General features: G+C 40.1%; 3 protein-coding genes across 3 annotated transcripts in view; 2 read left to right on the forward strand and 1 right to left on the reverse strand.

The window, feature by feature from the left end:
• arrdc1b (arrestin domain containing 1b) overlaps positions 1-10,033 on the forward strand; it is a 45,062-nt gene extending 35,029 nt beyond the window's left edge. The window contains exons 3-8 of the mRNA XM_085166187.1: positions 287-337; positions 3,007-3,161; positions 3,498-3,680; positions 3,986-4,162; positions 5,179-5,617; positions 6,155-10,033. Of these exons, the coding sequence (XP_085022313.1) occupies positions 287-337; positions 3,007-3,161; positions 3,498-3,680; positions 3,986-4,162; positions 5,179-5,617; positions 6,155-6,219 (1,070 nt within the window). The 3' untranslated portion in view covers positions 6,220-10,033. The remainder of the gene's footprint in view (positions 1-286; positions 338-3,006; positions 3,162-3,497; positions 3,681-3,985; positions 4,163-5,178; positions 5,618-6,154) is intronic.
• A 133-nt stretch (positions 10,034-10,166) lies between these two features.
• slc31a2 (solute carrier family 31 member 2) lies at positions 10,167-20,829 on the forward strand. The gene is made up of 4 exons (XM_085166188.1): positions 10,167-11,183; positions 15,384-15,450; positions 17,734-17,962; positions 18,276-20,829. The coding sequence occupies exons 1-4, from the start codon at positions 11,178-11,180 to the stop codon at positions 18,439-18,441; spliced, it is 468 nt and encodes a 155-aa protein (XP_085022314.1). The 5' UTR covers positions 10,167-11,177; the 3' UTR covers positions 18,442-20,829.
• The window catches only part of niban2a (niban apoptosis regulator 2a), a 29,957-nt gene continuing 26,740 nt past the window's right edge, over positions 18,810-22,026 (reverse strand). The window contains exon 14 of the mRNA XM_085166186.1: positions 18,810-21,944. Within this exon, the coding sequence (XP_085022312.1) occupies positions 21,055-21,944 (890 nt within the window). The 3' untranslated portion in view covers positions 18,810-21,054. The remainder of the gene's footprint in view (positions 21,945-22,026) is intronic.

Here is a 22,026-nt window from a genome sequence, read left to right on the forward strand (position 1 = left end):
TAAAGCCTGTTTTGTCTCAGAAACCTCATCCTGCTGGGAAAGCAGGTATGCCCAGCCGGCACGCTGTGTCCTTAAATTAGAAGTTAATGAAAGAATATGGACATAAATTATGAGATTTTACAGCACATTCACTTTAATTTGCAGTTTTTTCTGTCTACTAATTTTACTATAATGATTTTAGCATATGTATATTTATTAGTATGTGCCTCTCTCCTCCTTAATGGATCTATTAAAATCTGTGTTTTGAGAAAAGCGTCATTATAAATGTAAACCTTTCTTTTTACAGGTGTCCTTGGAGTGGGTGAACACAGTTTCCCGTTCCAGTTTGTCATTCCAGGTGAGTGAAACGTCATTCTTCTGTGTGCCCAGCACCGCCTCAGTTCCCGTAACAAGTTTTCTTAGATTTGTTTTATCACCCATCTATGTCAGTTCAGCGAAGGGTGCATGCTGATGCAGGTGTGATAACCCCTGTCGACAAAGCAGTTAAGGTCCAGTTTATGTGTAGGCGAATGGAAAAACATTACGTAGTCAGTGTTTAAAGATTTAGGAGTGGTATACTATTTCCTGATACTTTTATTGCTACTAAAAGGGTTTTTTTTGTTCATGATAGATAACAAAATTGCAGTGTGTAAATAACTCTGAAGATCAGCTGAACATTCTTGGCACCTGTAAGGCCACACATTGTGCAATCTGTCTGGTATCTTACACCCTCTCTGAGCCACAGGCTGACACACGAAGGGGGGTAGCTGGGGGTTATTTTTAGTTCCCTCTCCTTTTGTGCAGTCACTGTTTAATTGGTCTTCATGCCTCCGTGCTTTGTCCTCCCCTGCTTTCAGCCCACCAGTCTTGAGAACATCAGTGAAGGGCATGTTAAATATCAGGCAGAGAGGTGGCTAATTGAAGGATAAAGAGGCTCCTGCTGCCCCCTGCTGGTACCTCAGAGAGGTTAACAAACCCTAATATGAACAGTGTGATCCTTAAGAGTTTTTATGGTAAAAAAGAGTCTACCTGAATTGTAACATGTGGTTTAAAAATTGAGCATTTATCATAATATCTTTTTCTTTGTTATTCTTTTCAAAGTTTCTCTAATAGTCACAAAAGACATCATAATAAAAACGAATCTTCCGCAAAAACATTGTCACCAATAATCAAGATATATATATGACAGTTGGTGAGGAGGCTTATTTTTGCAATTTTTTGGCACTACACACTCTTAAGGGCGAATGGAGTCTCCAGCTTATACAAAATACTCTGTTTCACACAGTTTTTCTTCTACTCTTGGCTCTGAAAACCATAAAAGAGATGGGATCTTATGGCTATTCAAACCTGTTTTAGAGGGACATCCAATTAGAAGAAAGTTGGCTTAAAAGGCTGAAAAGCTCAAATGACTTGTTTAGCCCTCTCGAGGCAGGCGTTGCCGATTTGCAACAGTTAAAAACTAACAACCTGATTACCCCACATACATATTTTCTGAGTTTTTTTACTCAGAAGTACCACTGCAGGACTTGGTTGTGCATTAGCAACAAAAAGTTTAATTTGAGCCTGAGAGGGTTAAATCGCCAAGTTATTTCTAGGCTCTTATGTTTCCAGTCTATGGATTTTGTCTGCACTCAAAGGAGCAAGACAGGCTCTACAACCCTTAGCCACTTTAAGAAGCCACAAGAAGCCCAGTCCCCAGGGAAATTCAGCCTGATGTCAGCCATTGATGGCTCCATTTTAGTTGCCAAGCTGTCTGCAACCAAACAACAACAATCTGCCTCTCCTGCTTAATTCTTATTGACAGCAGCAGCAGCAGATAGTCCCTGGAGCAGCTGGCATTAACATCTGAATGAGGATCAAGGAACACATTAGAATAGAGACTGCGCCAGGGGGCTCTGCCATTATTTTGACACCCCATTAAACTCTTTTGTGTGCATTCTGCTTGGAAATGTATACACAGATTACTCCATGAACAGGTTTTGAACCTGTTGTTTGGGGTTTTTTTCCTCTTCACTGGATCTGAACATCTCTCCCCTTCTGTCTATCTCACTGCTGTCTCCCCAGAATTGTTATTTTTCCTCTTCTTGAATTTCCTACGCTCCTATGTTTGTTCCACTTCTTCACTGTCCTTTTCCTGAGACACATAGCCTGTCCTTTTTTCACTAAGGACACCTGCAGGAATCCATCTGAAAGCTTAGTTTAATGACATCTCTGAGGGAATGCATACAGATACATATGCATACAGCTCAGTCTCTGCTTAGGGGAAAATATCTACAAAAAATAAAGTGTAGCCACATTAATCCTACATTTTCTAGAATTTCTACATTTAATTTTCCTTTTTGTCCTTCTTTTAATTTTTTTTTACTTAAATTTACAATTAAATGTATTGAACTTAAACTTCTTTTTTCCTTTTCAATTTAAAAGAAAGTTTTTGCTAATCCTTAATAGAAATATAATAAAAAGAAAAAAATGTATCGAGTCGTTCGTTGAATCCCTCGCACAAATTAGTCATCGAAATATATACATTTGTATGACTTTTTAAAAAATATTTCTTGTACTTTCTATTACTGTGCACTTTTGCTTTATTGCAATAGTCCTGACTAACAGCATTGCAAACCAGAAACAAACAAGTTTGTGGAAATGCAAAAGCAAAATGTAGAAAATACAGAAATAGATGTAGAAATAAATTCATACATTTAATGTGATGTTATTTATTGGCTGTTTCTGCCCCCCATAGTTTACAGGCCGCAGTGTAACAACTCATTGCTTGTGTGAGAACTTGAAAATGTTAGACTTTAATCATATCGTTTACCTGTGATCCACTTAGTCGCCACCTATGGAGACAGTTTTTGCTTTTTGGGGGGGAAATTCGGTCGTACTGAGCTTGTTAGCTTTTTTGTACAGTGAAGGTATGACCCTCTGAATTTGATGAAAGTTACAGCTTTATTGAGAAATTGATGTGGGTTGGATTGAAATTCCCAATGTCACTCATGTTTGTGTTTTCTTTCTCCACAATCTCCTCCTTAGCTGCTGTCCCAACTTCCTTTGAGGGACCCTTTGGGAAAATAGTTTACCGAGTGAAGGTGACTATTGACACGCCACGCTTCTCCAAGGACTACAAAATCCAGAAGCCCTTCTACCTACTCAACATGCTTAACCTCAATGAGGTTCCAGACATTGCTGTAAGTGCTTGATTCACATTTGTTTTCCTTCACTTTGATCTCACCTTTATTCTCTTTGATTCTTGCTGAGTGCATTTAGGACTGGATTGAAAAGAATGCTGTAATGCATTTCTTTATTTAATAAACTTTTATCTTTGTCGAAGCTTATTTGATTTCGTTGCAGAGCAGGAAAGGGTTCTCTCCCTCCTACTCATAATCAAGTCTCTTCTCCTGATGACTGTCAGTTTCCTGTTTATCCTGCAATAAAGAGTCTGCACAGCTTCTGCTAGCCAAACTTTTTAATTACTACCAACATACAGACAGACAGACATTTATTCAACAACTCTGCCTCTTCAGTATCACAGTTCCGCTGTGGCCACCAAGAAGTTCAACTACCTCCTGGTGAAGTCGGGGACTGTGATGCTGAAAGTTTGCAGTGACATGAAGGGTTACATCCCCGGTCAGGTCATCAAGTTATTCACCGAGATCCACAACAAATCTGGCAAGGACACGGGGTGTGTACTGGCCAGTCTCATACAGGTATGTTATTAAATGTTGACAGTTATATCAGTATTTCTTAACTCATCCTTGGTGCGTGTAAATCATCTTTAAGAAAGACTGAGAACTCATAGACCTTCTGAACAAACCAGAATTTCCACTCAAGTAACAAATCTTTTCATGTGGACACACATAAAATTCTTTCTACCTCAGATAAAAACAGTTATCTTGATCATTTCTAGAACAGTAAGTTATCCTGCAAGCTTTCACATTAGTGGTGTGTGAAGCGGTTTGAATTTGCCATTACATCTTTTCATGTTTGTAATTGTTTGACTTTGTCACACCAGAGAGTGACCTACAAGACTAACAAGCCTGTGGTAGACCTACGGACCATTGCAGAGGTGGAGGGAGCGAAAGTGAAGGCAGGAAAACATGCAGAGTGGAAGGAACAGATCATCGTTCCTCCACTCCCTCAGTCACAACTGACAGGCTGCAACCTTATAGACATCATCTATTTCATTCAGGTCTGTGTGTGTGTGTGTGCGTGTTATACCAGGTTGATAGCAGTTTTGCAGGTTTAACATATGTTAGTTGAAGCTTTTCAGCTCCAGCTTTTCATTTTTCTACTTCCTTTATGCCGTCCTAATTGTTTCTGAATCAGACCAGAGTGTTGGTGGCAGCCCTCTGGTGGGCTGTGAAGGTACTACAAGTTAACTGTAAAAAGTCATTTAAAATAAATAATAATAAATAAATTTGACCCTAAATATTTAAATATCAAATAAAGATTCTAACTTTTCATTTTCTGAGCTATTTTTGGATCTAAGTAGTAGGAAATAACTAAAGTGGAGCTGCAGGTCTTATAGAGCGGTGAAGCTTTTAATGGACAGTTGACCTTAAGAAGTAAATTATCGTAGGATCCAAATGAATCAAAAGAATCAAGATGAAAGTATCACAAGGTCACAATAGATTTTTGAAGTGGGAAGAAGTTCAGAAATTCCTCTATGATGATATTGTGATATTTTGCAAATGACCATTGCGGCTAATAGCGGATCATCTAATATTTTTTTTTCTTCCCTCCTCATCATTTAAGATATTTTTTTTTACCATTTTTAGTGCTACATTGAAGTATGATTGCAAGTTTGGCAAAATGGTTCGATTTGCCAGGGGCAGCAATTTGCAAAACTTTCCAAGTTGCAGTTTCTTGGTGTTCTTGAGTGCTGCTGCTTTAAGAGGAACTTAATAAAGTATGCTGCTTGTGTCATTTCTAAGCTGTTAAAATGGTGGCTGCACATATTAAACGTGCTTTTAATTCTTGGTGTCAGACACTTTTCTACACAAACAAAGGGTCTTTGCTAAGGGTACCCAAAAGGGGTGGTAACTTTTAAAGAATAGAATCTACAACAGGTTATTTCCGACACAGGATCAACTTGGGTGGGGGGAATATAAAAAATAAATAAGGAATATTTTTAGCTGTGAGTAATGCACAGTTAACAGGGACTGATGCCGCTGCTCCCTTCATGGATCTCTGTTTGTGTTACAGGTGTCACTAAGATATCCTGAAGCAGCTGTCACTCTGCCTATCTATATCGGAAACATCGCTTTAAACCAGTCTCCAACGAGGTCTACACCCACCAGTCCAGCGGGTGCAGCAGGGGTGATGCCCAGCGCTCCGCCAGCGGAGGAGGATCGAGGCGATGATATATGTGCAGGAGGCTTTACCAGTGAGGAACTTCCCACAAAGAGTCACTCACAGCAGGATCCCTCAGGCCAGGCAGTCACAATGTCTCCCAGCGCCTTCAGCTACGCACCGGGTGCGGCGCCGCCGCCTAGCCACAATCACCCCGACGCATCTGCCCCGCTCTTCTGTTTGTCCACAGGAGCCACCATACCTTTCTTCACTGAGGGAAATGTTGCTCCAACCCCCACTTCCTGTTCACTCATTCTCCCGCCAGAGTACAGCACTTCTGACTACCCTCATGGTTAGTACTTAATAAACCTACCACACCCAGACAATCACCTGCAAGGTGTAATGGCTAATTAGGCATTTATGAGTTGCATCATCATCATCATGCTTCAAGTTTTAAAAATATTGGCCGATATATTGGGTTGTTGTTTTTTAAATCACCAAATATCTGTACATACCGGTCTTATAAAGTCCTGTATCGGCCAGGCTCCATTCACAGCAGTCCACATAATTTGTCAGATAATAACAATAAAAATACTCCAGATTAGGAAGAAACTGTTGTAATGCTGTATAGTTGGGTATTTAAAATGTGCAGCCAGCCTTAATGTGGACATTAAAGGGCCTGCAGTTTCTTGCACTCCCACATTTTCAGCTCCAGAGTTCGACTTCACTATTACTCATGGAAAGCCACGATAGCACCCCCCACTCCCCAAAATGACTAAGCAATGCGTTTTGCATTTTCTGGCCTATAATCTCTAGTAGATTAAATTCCAAGATAATCTTAAACTCTTATCTAGTCCCGTTTACTTTTTTTTGCCTCTGTGTGTTCCAGAGCCCCCACCTAGTTATGAGGAAAGCTGCAGTAGTGCCAACTCCAGTTTCAACAGTAGACAGTAGAGAAGAAACAGGTGGATGAAGAATTGTGCCCACTCCCACCTACACCTGTTTGCACTCGCCTCGAAACGAATCCAGAGACAAGCTGGATGAAAAGAGGATGGATGCTCCTCAACTCCCCAAGCTCACCTTTAGCTTGGACTGCCCAAGGATTGATTCTTTGTCCTGCATTGAGTTTTTTTTTTTAAAAGGGGATAATTTCTTATAATGAATATAAGAATTTTAATTTTTCCTCATGTCCCAGCAGATAATGTCAGGTGAACATCACTGTGCCTAAAAAAAGAAAATAAGTATTTCAGATTGTTATACAGCATTTAGAATAATCAGTCGTTGGACACATCTGTTGTGTTTTTATTTCCAACATGTTGTTGCATCTGTGATGCCTTGAAACTAAAAGCTTTCAGTCTGGCCTTTTTGTGGTGGGGCGGGGGCGTCCGGGGGTCCAAACATGCGCATGTTAGTGTGGTCCGCTGCTCTTTGTACGTGTCTCAGCTGTCCTCGTCGTCGTGCAGGCAGAGCTGCCTCCATCATGGATATAAAAAGAGGAATACACAGTCACAGGTGATGCCTGTGATAACAGCTTCTTTTCACATCAAAATCTTTTTTCAAATGCACATAATGGTTATAAAGATAAGTAGGTTCTTAGGGAAACCACTCAGCTGAGTAACTGATTAAAATAATTCAAGGAGCAAATTCAAACTCAGTTCATTCAGTAGTTTTCCTCTGGTCTGTTATGCTGTTTGTTTGTTTTTTATCTAAATCATCTTGATGTGATTTGCCCGATTTCAAATATCCTTATTATGGAGCTAGATGGAATGTTTAAAATAATACGTTTCAAAAGGTCATCAGCAATCATGAGCCAGTTTCTCAAAAAAAAATCCTAAACCTTTTATTCTACTGTCTATTGCCATCATTCTTCTGTCAACGTTTGCCAACCATATCTATCTGCAGAAGTAAGCATCCAACGACAAATGACGAGAGGCAATGTAATCATTAAAAGCCTCCACAACAGCTGAGCTGCTTCTTTTCTTTTGCAGATGTAGATAATAGAAAATAAACTTGTTCCTAAACGAAACTGCTCATGACAAAATCAGGGTTTTTTTTTTTTTGTGTTACCAGGTCAGGATGTAGCTATTCCTTATCTTTCAGGCTGTTATGGGCTGTTTGGTCCCTGTACAACTGCAGCAAGAGCTTGGTTTGCACTGTTGGCAGTAATTCCGATGCGTTCTCGATGGGTTTTGGCTGCCCTTCTTCACAGATTCTGTTCATAACTTTTATTAATTTATAAATCCATCCAAGTGGTGGAGGGTTTCTCGTTTGGTGACCTCAGGATCACCTCTCTGCTGTTGGTAGATGATGTGTCTTGAGGCAGTGAGGCACTTTGCAGGACTCAGGGCATGGTTCTCAGCTGGAAAAGGGTGGAGTTTGCACTCCGGGTCAGGGACGGGTTTAAGTGTCCCGGGTCTTGAACCGACAAGTGAGGGAATAGAGGAGCGGGGGATTGACAGAGGGATGGGTGTGGTACAGGCTGTACCAGTGTGCTTTGAAGAAGAGAGATCTGAGCATAAAAGTTAAGCTGTCGATTTACCAGTTAATCTACATTCTCACCCTTGCCTGTGGTCATGAGCTGTGGGTAGTAAACCAAAGAATGAGATAACAGATATTTGAAAGGTGTCTGGGCTCTCCCATAGCAGTAGGATGTGGAGCTCACATCACAAAGAGCCAGTCGAGGTAGTTCTGGAATTTATTTTTTTACACAATGTCCTACTGGGAAGAGGCCCCCATGGCGAACCTGAACACGCTGGGGAGATTACATTGCTCAGCTGGTTGGGAATGCAATGAAGAACCCAATGAGAGGCTGGGTGCCTCTGGCTAGACTGCTGCCTCTGTAACCTGAACCCAGATAAGTGTCAGAAAATGGATGGATGGATATTTTCCTTCTTTCATATTTTTTTTTTCTTTTTGTGTGTGTGTCTTTTAGCTCCAAAGGTGCCGTGCCATTCAGTTCCATTAAATCCAAGAGTAGGCAGACGGCTGCAGAGCTGATATGTCGGAAACTGGGAATCTCACACCGAATCAATGGTGATGGATAAACAGCACTACAGACCAGAGGAAAATTAAATGCAAATTAGATTTTAAGAGGAAAAGGCCTTTTAATCAAAAACGCTTCCACAAAGCCATGCAGTCAAACTTTGTTATTATTTATTATATTTTTATTTCATTACTTCTCCCTTGCATTGGCTCCTTAAGATATTTTTCCTGCCGTACCACTTTTGTATTCAGAGGAAGTTTGTCTCGTGAGCCTCATTTTCCCTGTAGCTGGTTATGAGGTCTGCAGTACCGAAAGCCGTACTCTGCCCCCTTGTGGGTACCAGGCTTTTTCTCTTTTGAGCCTGCTCTTAAAACTGGAGACTAAAATGACCAGCCATGTTAACTGACCCACCTAACTTAGTCCTTGTTTCTGTGATTCACCAGCTGAAGTCCGCTCTAGAAATGTATTTCTTTCCTTTCTGTTGAGCAGAACTTATAAACTGAGGTTGAAGATGCATGTGGTTTGCATCAGGATGATTTATGTTATTTTTCCCCTTTGTTGCCTTAAATTTCTTCTGGTGATTTGAGTGTTTCAGTCAGTGCAGATGGTAACACATCTGGACATCTCAGCACTTCATTTATTGTGTGTGTGTGTGTGTGTGTGTGTGTGTGTGTGTGTGTGTGTGTGTGTGTGTGTGTGAAAGAGAGAAAGTAAAATGCAGTTTAACATCAATCAAACTTGAGTTTGAGCCGATTTCTGATCGAACATCTGTAAAAGTGGAGATATTTTCCTTTTTTGTCCATTTCTGCTTGTGGTCAGCAGTGGGGTTTAACTCTATTGTATTTTGTATTGATTTGATGTTGTTGTACCATAATATGATCTTAGCATTGCACAAATGTCTGCTATTTTCTGTTGTATGTATAGATATTTGTTCACCAAACCTATTGTTTTGCACGTATAAAAACTCTTTTCTCATTTTATTTGGCAAAATAGACTTCAGTGCTACAGTTCCACGTAGTTGCATACATTTGTCATGTTTTGTCATATATTGATGACAAAAAAAATCATCCACATCCTCCAGGCATAGTAATGACTAATGCCCCTGAAAATCTGAAGCACAACATCTGCACTGAATGTTTGTGTGACTCTTCGTGTGTTTTCGTCTTATCTTGCCACTCCGCTTCAAATCACAGCATGGTTTTCTGATAACAGAAATCTTGTGGCTCTGCATTATTGTGAAAGCATGCCTTAAACAATCTGGATACCCTTCAACATTTACATGAGCCTGCGGTGGACTACCTTCTCCTTCTCTATGAGGACATCAGGACATGCTCCTCCTGCTTTGTGTCTGGCGGGACTGTGCAAAATGCACTTGATATACACAGATGTAGCTTTCAAAAACAGTAAGACACTGGACTTTGTAGACCTGCTGAACTTTGTTTTTAGCTCTTTGTTTTAGGGGAAAAAAAACTTGTGCAATTCCTTTTCTGAAGTCATTTCATGCTGCCTTTACCAGCCTTCATTCTGTTCAAATCCTCTTCACCAAAAGGTACGATAGCTTTATGAAACCCCTCGTTATGTTATCTTTTCATCCCTTCTCTGCCCTCATATATTGATGAGTGGTGTCCAGTTTTGTATTTTTCTACTATATGAGCTGTTTACAGGTGCAGTGTGGATATACTAATAGTTGCACCTCAACCATTACATGTACAGTTTCAGCTTACAGTGCAGAATCAAAGCTGTACTGCATAGAATGACAATAAAGTAAGGGGTAGCAAAGCACTACATCCACCCACATTTCTGTGAAAAAACAAACAAAGTTTTCTGCTGTATAAAAAAATGTATAAAAAATAGACTGTTTACTATTACACCTGAACATTTTGCCAGACTTTCTTATGTTATGGAAGGGGTTTCAAAACATAGGGTGTGGGGCCAGAAACGGCCTGGCAAAGACTGCAATCTGGTCAACTGAATAATTTTGAAAAATGTGAATAAGGACATTAATATCTCCATTTTAATAGTGTTTTCACATGATTTAACAGCTTTGGCTACTAATAAAGACCTCCCCTACTTCCATCCATACTAAAGTAAATAAATAATAGATAAACATTGAAATGACAGAAACGTCCACCACAGGTGGTCCCTGCAAGAGAGAACTGTTCCAGACAAACATGTATACATCAACAGTACGGGGTCATGCTGAGGAAAAGAACTGCAGATGTGATGCACTCTCTTGGTGGATTCTAGAGGATGACTATGACGGGGTGCCAAGAGAGGATGTGTGGGACTGCATGAGGAAGTCGGGAATGGTAGAGAAGTGTATGAGAGTGATGGTCTAGAGCAGGGGTGGGCAACTCCAGGCCTCGAGTGCCGATGTTCTGCAGGTTTTAGATGTGTCCTTGATACAACTCCAAGAATTGTGTGAGCTGCTTCCGTCTGTCACATGACCACAGCGTTCTACAGTCATTGGTTCTGCATAATACATATTCATTAAACGCTTCAAAAGCTTCGATTTCTGCTCAGTTAGCAGTCTCATTTCACTCGTTTTTAAACTCAAATATTTGGGGGTTGTAGCCGCCCTCTTTAATCTAAAGGGTAACGTTTGTTTATCCGGGACTCTCTATTTCGACTGCGCAGTCGCACTCAGGATGTTTGCCTTCGTCCTACATGTTGAAAAACTACATTAACCGTCAACCGTGGTTTGTTAGGCTAAGTCACGTGGTACCACAGGCTACATAATACATAGCGTCTTTGGGCTGAGTAGGTGGGACACTGGCTGTTTCTGTTGAGGCATATTTGAGAAATGCATGCCGACTATGTGGAAATGGCTCGTGCTTGAATGTCCGGACAGAGACTCGTCTGTGATGGAAGCTGCGCTCAATAACCGCTGAAAGACTGGTGTCAACGTTAACGCAGCAAGCTCGTCAGGATGCGAGTAAGTTCTCTTTGTGTGTGTTTGTTTTGTCACTCAGCGGTCTAGCATACGCCATATGTGCTACTTTAATAAGCTGTTTTGCATTTGAGACGTTTCTTTGCTGGTTAATGTGTGGCACTGACTCACTTAGTGTGAGGAAAGCATGTCATGCACACTTCGGGGAACCCAGGGAATTGGTGTAAGCAGTACTTACTGGTTTGTGACACACTGCATCTAATAAAGCCAGTCAGAAAAATATGAAATAATCTGCTGTGAAACTACTACTACAAACTACTACCGTCTGACCTGGCGTAAGTATGGGAGATAACACATCTTAGTTTTTCAAAGATGAGTTAACTTTACTTTGAATCATGTTTATAGTTAAGCTAATGAGAAGGGACGCTTACTGAGACCCCCTTTTTTAAAAGTCTACAAAAACACTAAAACAACAGCGTCAGTGTTATGTAACCATATGATTAACTTTATACCTTGCTGACAGTGTCATCCAAAGCTGGACATTATGTTACCTGTGCTGTTTTCTTTTTAAAGTGTCGATTTCTGAGAATAAATATATTCGGGTTAGATCAGTTTAGGTATGCAAGTTGCAGATGTGTGAGTTCATATGTAGGTGCTGCTGCTTTATGCACTTGGAATTCAAAATAAGCTCAATCATTGCTTTAGGGTCTTTAGTGCATTTATGCCAATAAAACCCGAGTGACTTTTGTTAACTATAGGTCCACTAAAACGAGTAGTTTTACTGCAGTTGTGATATTTTACCCTAAATAACCTTTAAATGAAAGTTATCGGTTAAACCTAAATAGTGAAAGCACATTTTGAGACTCGGAAATTGTTCTATATTCGTATAAAAATGCAGAATACAGTCATTTTGAGTGCTTGTAGAAGCAGCACTAATTACACCATTTTCAGTCCCAACTGTCACCTTGAAAGCAAACACCTGGTTTTTCCAAAGTGTATTTGAAAGATAAGCTCACAGTGCTTTCCGAGTCTAGCCCCCAGTTGGATTGTTGACTCAAGCTGTCTGTATTTGATTTTTCCCCTCGTTCTTTCATTGTGTCAAATACTTCGACTTTTTTATCACCTCTGCTGTCCTGTGCCATTTTAAATGGAAACTTTGGCCACCATGTATCTGTTTCACATTAAAATAAGTTATAAAGACATAAATTTAATGTTTCTCACTGTGCAGCAAAGCCAGCTCTTTCTAGCTCTTCTTTTTTGCCTTTAAAATAATAACTACATTTATCACAAATTGGATGCTGCTTTTGTAGGTTAGTTCATTATTCATACGGAGTGCAGTTCACTCAGTACCATAATTACTAAGATTTGAGCTAAAGGTGAGCTCACTAAAAAGATAACAAGGAGAGCAGTCAGGTAGCTGATCAGACAGGTTTTAAACAAACCACGTGTGGTTAGGGCTTCAGAATGAAGGTGAATTCTGAAGTTAAAACCCAAACGAAATAATTTTGGGTTATTATTCATGTACAGACTGACTTCATAGTTCAGTTTTGGCTCTGATTATACACTGTTTCTCTGTGGAACTGCGTTTTGGCTCCAAAAGTCCTTAATTTGATAAAACATAAAGGAAGGAAAACTTGGATAGGAAGTTAAGTGGTGCTTGGGTTAGCTTGAACCTTGTGGGTGTTTGAGACCTTTCGGTGTGGAGTGAGGTTACTTCAGTTCGGTAGGGTATTTGACTAATAGCGTGTCAGTGATGGATGGGTGGAACTCTGCTGGTTATGGTTGTTGTGATAGACACTACCATGTTGAGTAAAATGTTATAAATCACAATAATAAAGTCCAAACCTTTTGTAGATTAAGAGCCAATATAGGATTATCCTTTGACTGCTTTACTTGGTTTTCTATAGCACAGTAGTTGTATATGGTATAAGAAGAGTCAACTTGGTTCTTTTCTTAGGCCTCCATTGTATCTGTCGCATTAGTCACTTAATCGAGAGGTGAACGACCGGCACCAGAGGATATGACAGGACTTTTGTTGAATGGAACAGCAAGCATAATGGCCCCATTACATGATGTGATTGCCCAAATATCTGAACCTCCAGGATGCCTGCCGTGCTTTGTCTTTTTTTTTTGCAAATGTCACAACTAGACAGGAATGTACATGATGGAATTAATTAGGTTTGATCATCTAGTCAGTCTTAGTTATACATTGACACTTCACAACAAGGGTAATCTCAAAGAGCTTTTATTTTAACGACAATTTTTGTGAGCTGGAACCCTGATGAGCAAGCGCTTGGGGATGGTGGGGAGGACAAGCCTCCTTTGTAACAAGAAGGGACCATCAGCAGAATAAGGCTCAAGGAGGGGAAGCCATCATTGCCACCATTACTCCAGGAAAGAGAAGAGGAAAAAGTAGAAAATAAAATCCTTCCCTCTATGCTTTGTCTTGTACTTCATATTGTGCTTTCTCCCTTGTTAGGTCCATATTCTAACAAGAGGTCATTGCATTCGTCCACCAAGTTGTTTTGGGAAGAACTTTGAGGATGTTTGATTATCAGCACTGCACTTCTGAACTTGGTCATCTGGCCTGACTGTATAGTTGAAATTTTAGAAGTCCAGAAAATAAGGAGGATTAAGGCATCGATTGTTTTTATGTCACAGCCAGTGGTCACAATACCAAACAAAACAACTCTAGTTACTGTTGGACAGATGGACCTTTGTTCTTAAGCTTATTGATTTGGCCTCCGGATAAAGCAGATAATCCTTGCTCCGATAGTCTTTTGTACTGCATTGTCTTTGCTGAGAGGAGTTCCAAGATGACCAGATTCATCTGCATAGTTAAGTGTCCCCATTTACTTAACATATCAGAAATTGCATTATCACACATGGCTTTAGGCTTAAATGCGTGGTTTTCTGTTGGGCATCAGTTTTCTATTACAGTTGGTTATACTTTACGCAAGATCACCAGCAAAGTCTAAAACTGGGAAAACTGGCTCCAGTGGATGGCTCAGATCTGTTCTTGTTTTCCACCTTTTAGTGAACCTTTCAGGTAGTTTCCCATTGACAATGGTGCCGCTTTTGTAATGACATTGTGAAGTGTTTATGGTCCCACATTGGTATCTGTTTGTGTAGGTCTTCGAATATGCAGAGAATACGAAAATGTACTTGTGTGCAGTCCTCCAAAAAGCTGTATGTAGGTTGATTGTTCATTAGTTAGCTTAGGCAGAAAAGGGAGACTGTTCACAAAGAAAGAGGGCACAAATAATAACTGCAGTAGACTTTTTTAAAAATTGCTTTAAACGATCAGTGACACACAACTACAATATGTAGATGACGAACTCCAAAGATTTGTGTAATTCTACATGCAACTAATGTACAGCTATGCTGTGCACTTCAGTGTGACCATATTTAGAAAGGCTTTCGTGGTCTTCCTCTCAATAGTTGGAGGCTTTCCTAAAGTTGAGTGAGGTACTCCATTCAGTGCTTTGCTTGATAATCTAAATTCATAAAAACGTTTATGAGGAAGATGAAGCAATAAGAGGGAGAGAGGCAGAAAGAGAGAGATATGGAGTCACGGAGAAAGAAGCCAAACGGTGGTTTGGGGGCATGAGGGGCCGAAGCTGCTCCCAGATTTTTTTGAGAGAAATATCGTAAGTCTTAACAGTTTGTCATTGGAGGATTTCAGAGTGCCCTGAGATGAAGTGGTAAACAATGATTTAAGACCATCTAAGGTGAGAATTTTTAGGTCAGTGTGTATGACACTGGAAGCCAGTGTAGCTCTGTTAAATTTGGAACTTTATAATTTCCAGACTTTATAACTAGCAGATCTCAGCTAGGCTGATGCCTAACTGAGATCTGCTAGTTTGCAGCTGGTGAGAGGCAGTCATGCCAAGACAGGTGGTGAATTATCGGGGATAGAGCTGGGCTGCTGAGCAAGCAAGAGCCACAGACCGTGCATTCCTCTGTCAGCCCATATCCACAGCAGCAAGGCTGAACAAAGTGTGCCTTTGTGGAGCAGTATGTCCTCTAATTGTTGGACAAAATCATGTGTGTGTATATACAGCATATTTGTGCAAAGTAGTATAAATTAAATTCTTTGTTTTTCACTCTGTAATCAGAAATATTTTGAGTACTATTGTACGGACTGTTCTCGGAACATTGGACAACAGCATTCACTATAAATGTTGGCCCTAAACTCCACTTTACCAGTGAACGACACCTAATACCCTTCTCATTTTTCTTTAGATGACTTTTGGGGTTTCGAGCAGTGTGACGCTGCTGTTTGACTTCTGGGATGTGCACAGCCCTGCAGGTAAGCTGCAGAGTATTAAAGTCTTGCGAAAAAGCCTTACAACCAGTTCATCTTGATTTAAAAATTGTGTGGTGCAATTCAAATACTTATTTCTGATGACGGTGGAGTGTTTCTGTAATATTGCTGACATTACTATACAAACTTGATCTACTATGTTCATGAACTGAAGCTTGAATAAACCTGTTCAAACTTGTTTTTAACAGGTTTGTTTGCTTCAGAGGTAAAACTATGGAAGTTTTATCTTTTTATTGTCAAGTGTTTCTCTTTTTCTTTTTTAAACTTGTAGCAGGAACCAAAAATTTATTAATTGAAATTAGTTTTTAAACAGCTTTGAAAGATTGTGCATGAACCCCTTTCTACATTTGTCAAAATATGCCAGCCTTGAAGTGGATCTGGATTAGATTTAATTACATTAAGGAGAGGTTTAAGGGGTTAGAATTAGTTGTTAAAGTGAAAAATAAATTTTTAATACTAAAATATTACGGTTGTAGTGGAGTTGCCAGAACAGATACCCCTCATGTATGTATGTATATATATATGTGAGGAATATAATGTCCAGGGTTGTGCAATCCACATTATATAGTGTCTTGTGCAGTGCAAATATGCTTAAAGTGATTTAAGTGATGAAGTGAAAACAATGTCCAGAATGTTCAGTGTGTGTTTAAGAACCATATGTGTGGGTCAGTACTGTGTGGTGGTGTGATTGAGAGACCGTATCGCCTGCGGGAAGAAGCTCCTCCTCAGTCTCTCTGTGTTGGTCTTCAGGGAGCGAAATCGCTTTCCTGACCTCAACAGAGAACAGTACGTTGTTGGGGTGGCTGAGGTCCTTCACGATCTTCCTGGCCTTGGTCCAGCACCGCCTGCTGTAGATTGAGTGCAGGTCAGGGAGCTCTGAGCGGATGGTGTGCTCAGCTGAACGCACAACCCTCTGTAGAGCTCGTCTGTCCTGCATGGTGCTGTTCCCAAACCAGGTTAAGATGTTTCCCGTCAGGATGCTCTCTATGGTGCACGAGTAAAAGTTCCTGAGTACCTTGGGGGGCAGTCGGAAGTCTCTCAAGCGTCTGAGGTGGTAGAGACGCTGACGGACCTTTTTCACCACGGTGTTGATGTGACAGGACCATGACAGGTCCTGCGTGATGTGAACTCCGAGGTATTTGAAGCTGTCCACTCTCTCCACTGGGCACTCATTGATGACGGGGGTCTGGTAGTTCCTCTCCTGCTTAGTGCTGAAGTCCACTATCAACTCCTTTGTCTTACTGACGTTTAGAAGGAGGTTGTTCCTCTGGCACCAGTTCTCCAGATTCCTAATCTCCTTCAGGTAGGGCGTCTCGTTGTTGTCAGAGATCAGGCCCACCACGACGGTGTCGTCAGCAAACTTGATGATGGTGGTGGAGCTGGTAGTGGCCACACAGTCATATGTGTACAAAGAGTACAGCAGGGGGCTCAGAACACACCCCTGGGGGGCTCCAGTGCTGAGAGTGGTGGAGGCTGAGACATGTCCGCCCATCCGCCCTTTGTTTGCCTTATATGACCTATTGTGCAGAAATTTGGGGGAACACATACAAAACATATTTGGATTACATTTTTAAATTGCAAAAAAGAGCTATTAGAATAATAAATAAAGTTGGATATAGGGAGTCCACCAACCAGTGTTTTGTAGGATCATCTATGTTAAAATTCATTCTAAAACTTTAGAAATTATATATCGAGTGATGAAAAATGTTCCAATTCGTATTTTAAGTATGTTTAAACTAAGAGATGGAAAATAGGATTTGAGGGGGTCTTATAAGTTTGAAATGCCTAAAGTAAGAACCAATGTTAAGTATAGATGGTTGTCAGTTTTGGGAGTGAAATTATGGAATGGACTTAATGATGAACTGAAGATTATATTTTTCTTTGTCATTTTTCAGGAAGAATTTAAAAATTTGTATCATTCAAGGTTACGTAAATTTGGTTTGATGAATAACTTTGTGTTGATTTAATTTCTTGATTTATCATTGATTTCTTTTCAAACTGTTATATAACTTATTTATCAATGCTATTCATTTTCTTGGTTAAGGATTTCATTATTCCTATGGGGTAAAGGACAGGATAATTATAAGCCACAAGGCTTCAGCCTATTCCATGTTCGGTTACTGTATGATTGAGTACTTTTATGTTAAATGATAATCTGTGTTGTTGTTGTTGACCGAAATAAATTTCACTTCATCATCATATTGCATAAAAGTACTTTTTAATAGTGACTTTTTTGTGAGTTAACATTTTTTATTTTTGTACCTACAGGGATGGTGGTGTCAGTGCTGGTGGTCTTGCTTCTGACTGTCTTTTACGAGGTGCTTAAAGTGTGGAGATTGTGGCTGGGGAATCCCTCCAAGCTGACCCAGCCTCAGTCTCCATACGACGCCCCATCAGCTTCCCACTGCGACAGCATCTCTGTCCTGGACAGCAGCCCCTCTGAATCCTCACTGACCCCTATAGCATCAGTCGTTACACCTCAAAGTACCAGGAACAGGTAAGCAAGTCATTTCTAGTAACTGTTTTATCATGGATCGTACTGTGAAATGCAAATCACTGAATAAAATACAGAAATGCATCTATTTGAACTGTATGGTTGTGGCATGGTGGTAACCTCCATAGCATGGTGACACCCTTTTTTGTTGGTGTATCCTAGATTGCAACTATTATTATCTTTTGGGCGGTATTAAGCAAAAGTGTGTGGCAAACTGACATCATCACATATTGGCAGACTGAATGTCGAGACCTGAACGATGTATTTGACTTATTAGTTTATTTATAAATGGCCCTCTCCCTCTTCTTTTCATCAGCTGGTTGTTGCACATCATACAGACGGTCCTCCACATGCTGCAGGTGTCTCTGGCCTACATGCTGATGCTGTGCGTCATGTCCTATAACACCTGGATATTCCTCGGGGTCATCACGGGGTCGGTCCTCGGTTATTTTATCTCATTTCCTCTCTTAGGTCGGATGTGATGGCACAGACATTTAATATAGTGAAATAAAGAAAAAGATTTACTTTTTACCATCCGAGGATCTCGAAGGATGGAAAAATTGGTGGAGAATGAGCCACGTGACACTAAACTTTGCCTAAACCTCATCTGGATATAGAAACTCTGAACACTGAAAATGATTTTAAGCTTCCAGAAAACGCTACATTTTAACATTTGTCCCTAATTAACAAATAACGCATTTCTGTTAAAGGTACATAATGTTTGAAAATACTCCGTTTTTCAGTCCTAGTATTAGTTCTGCTTCACTTTTAAGTCAGCAGACTGTGTGAGTAATACCGGTGGAAAAATGATTTTTTTTTTTAATCTCCAGGAAAAGTAGGAGTGTTGATCAATTATCTTGAAAATCTAAACAATTGATTTAGAAAGAAGAAATGCACTGGAATCACCCACAGCATGATAACACAAAACCCAGAGATGGGAAGTCTGCACAGATTGTGGTGTGTTAGGATGCTATGTTGTTGTTGTAGGCTTTTATTCATACTGCACCATTTTTTTTTTTTTTCATTTGCTGTCAAATCATTCAAGATGGAACTTGATATTTGATTGTCAAGTGTTTTGGACTAAAATCTTAAAGCTGACTTGCAGCTAAATCAGACATTTACAGTCACGGGTCATGAGACAGAATTGGATTGCGCTGGAGTCCGTATGAGGAACTGATACATGTGATTCTCGCTTGTAAAACCTTGTGAAAGGTCATCTTGGTTTGTTATTATTCATGGTCATGTGGTTCTGTAGCAATTGTTTAACCACAATCAGAAAAGCAAAGTGCCTTGAAGCTGACAGTTGAAACATGTTTCAGAAGTTCCTGTCTTTTGGTAATTTTTTTTTTTTAAACTGATTAAAAAAATCACTGACACTAAAGGCTTATACAGATTTGTTCAACTGCTTTATTTACTGTTGCATATCAATAAGATTTATTTTTTTTGGTGATGGCTTCTTTTTGTCTCTGAAAAAAAGAATAAAGAGAAAAAGAATGAAGCCGATAAAGTGTTTTGTGCTTTGTTGTTTTGTTTTTTGTTTTTTTTTATTCATCCATTTCAATACATATTTTAAGTAAACGTAAGTACAACAAACAGGAAAAAACTGTTCACACCTGAATGTTATAATCCACACAGGTTTTATAATAAATAAAAACAAGGTAGCCCTCCATTGGAAATAATGAATCTGGGTCCTGACTAGATAAAATGGTTACATTAATATTAAATTAACTGCTCAGGATTTAATGAAAAATACGACTTGGTCAGTGTCTTACACACAGAAAAGGGCTAAATATGGATATTCTGTAATACATGGACTATCAACCCAATGTTTAATCATTTCTTACCATAGTTAAAACCCCTTTTTTTTTTTTTTTTTTTTTTACATTTTTCTAATTGCTTTTGCCTCCTTCTGCCCTGTTTTCCCTTTTTTCAAAGGGAATCGATGGTCTAAAGACAGGTGTTGTCTTTTCGAAAAGTAATGATTGACAATGTGTAAGTTCTGTGGCTCTTATGAATTAAAAAAAAAAATGTTATTGGGTGTTAAAATGTAAATCGCACGCAGGTCTAACCTTGAGTCTTTCAGTTAGTACATAGCAGGTCTGCTCAGGGCAGAATCAGGCAAAAACATTAAATTCAACAACATTCATACTGTTGTGCACATACAGAGCTTCAATTCCCCCCCCCCCCCCTTTAGTACCAAATTAACAAGTCCTTTTCATAAAACCACTCATAGAAACTATAAACAAATTATACCCTCTTAAAATAAACGGTTATCTGTAGGGTTGCCAAACAGACTGGAATTAAAACCTATTATCTGTTGTCACATAAAACAAGCTAAATTTACAGCTTGAGATCACTACAGCAGTGTGTATGTTAGATGGATGATTTTAAATAAAAGATGTAATATTTGATGCAAGTGATATAAACTAGAATCACTAGAAGCCAAGATTAAGTTTTCCTTCTAATAATCAAGCGGGCTTCCTCCAGAGCTGTTGATGGTTCTTCAAGAAACTTCAAGAAGCTTTATTTTTTAAATGTTTTTAAAAAAGACAACCTTTGTTTTAAAGTTACTGTAGATGTATTTAAAATTCCCTGCCTGTTTGTACTGAAATGTATTGAAACATAAAGGCCATAAAGTAAACAAATTGCACACTTGTAAAGTAACATTTTACAAAAAAATAGATAAATACAGATCAGGATGAAGAAGAAAGTATTGCTGTAGCACCCCCTGCTGACCAGATAGAGGCTAAGAACATTAGGCAAGGCTCCGATTACATGCAGTAAAGAGTAAGTTGTAATTACAAGAGCATTTAATGTTACAGATATTCAAATTATTTCCTGCTATTACAAAAAAAAACAAAAAAACAAAACTTGGATTGGATATGACTTATGAAGAAAGTCTACACTCACCAATCACCAAATATACGTGTCAAAAACTGGAGGACTGGGTTCTGGAGTGTGCAATATCAACAGCAACAAAGAAAAGGCATATTTAACCCCTTAAATACAATCCATATTCATTCAGCTTCTCAATATTTATGCATGCTGCCATTCGTCTCTGCAGGTTTCTCCAGTTTATTCGGAGGAATGTCTTCTTATGATAAAACAACCTCCACTTCTACAGGGTCGACTATCTTTTCCTCTCCATTCAGACCATTTGTGATTGGCTGAGGCTCACTGTCAACTGGTCCCTCGCTGGTGGGTGACTGGAAGCCGCTGTCCTCACGTGAGCTGGAGTCTGTAACCAGTGGTGGGGAGGACTCATTATCTGATTCGGCTGCAGAGATCTCTGTAATCTGTTCACTTTCATCTTCCTGCACTGCTATCTCTAGCTCCTCGATGGCGTTCTGGATGGCTGCTTCCTCCTTATCAACTTCCTGCTTCTTGCTCGCTACCAGCTGCTGGAGGATTGCTTGTGGGGATGTCTTCTCTCGCAGAGACCCCTTTGGAACAGTCTCCACCACAGTGGTGACGTGAGTCACGTCCTCCTCGACCCCATCCTCCACGGTGATGCTGCCAGTGGTCAGCTCTGTTTTGTTGGTGACTTCACTCTGCTCCTCCTTGGACACTGGCACCACCACCTCAACCACCGGATTAATCAAGTCCCTGATTTCATTCACGCTATCAGGAGACTTGGGGCCGAGGTTCTCTGCTTTTCCCAACTGGTCCTCCTCATTCTCCTCCTCTTTGCTCTCAGCATCCTCCTCAGGGATCAGCTCCACCCCTGGGACCTCCAAGCAGGACTCATAGGGCAGAGGCACCCCATCCAGCTGTATCATTGACACCACCTGCTTGCGTCTTCTCCCAAAACCCCTTCCTTCATCTGCACTGCTGACAGAGCCCTCCGGCTCATCACTGCCAAATTTGGTGGCCCAGTCCACCTGGGGGTTTTCCCCAAGCAGGTGCAGGTTGGGGTCGCTGTTGGTCAGAATGATGCTGTCCCTGTAGAGGTTATGCCTCCTCTGCACAGCTGCCTCCTTTACAGCTGGACACGGGGGGAAAAAGGTAAGGCACGTTATTACTGCAGCTATCCATTGATGCCATCATCATGAAAACTGTTTCTAAAT

This window comes from Neolamprologus multifasciatus, chromosome 7 (genome assembly GCF_963576455.1).
Source record: "Neolamprologus multifasciatus chromosome 7, fNeoMul1.2, whole genome shotgun sequence".
Lineage (NCBI taxonomy): Eukaryota > Metazoa > Chordata > Actinopteri > Cichliformes > Cichlidae > Neolamprologus > Neolamprologus multifasciatus.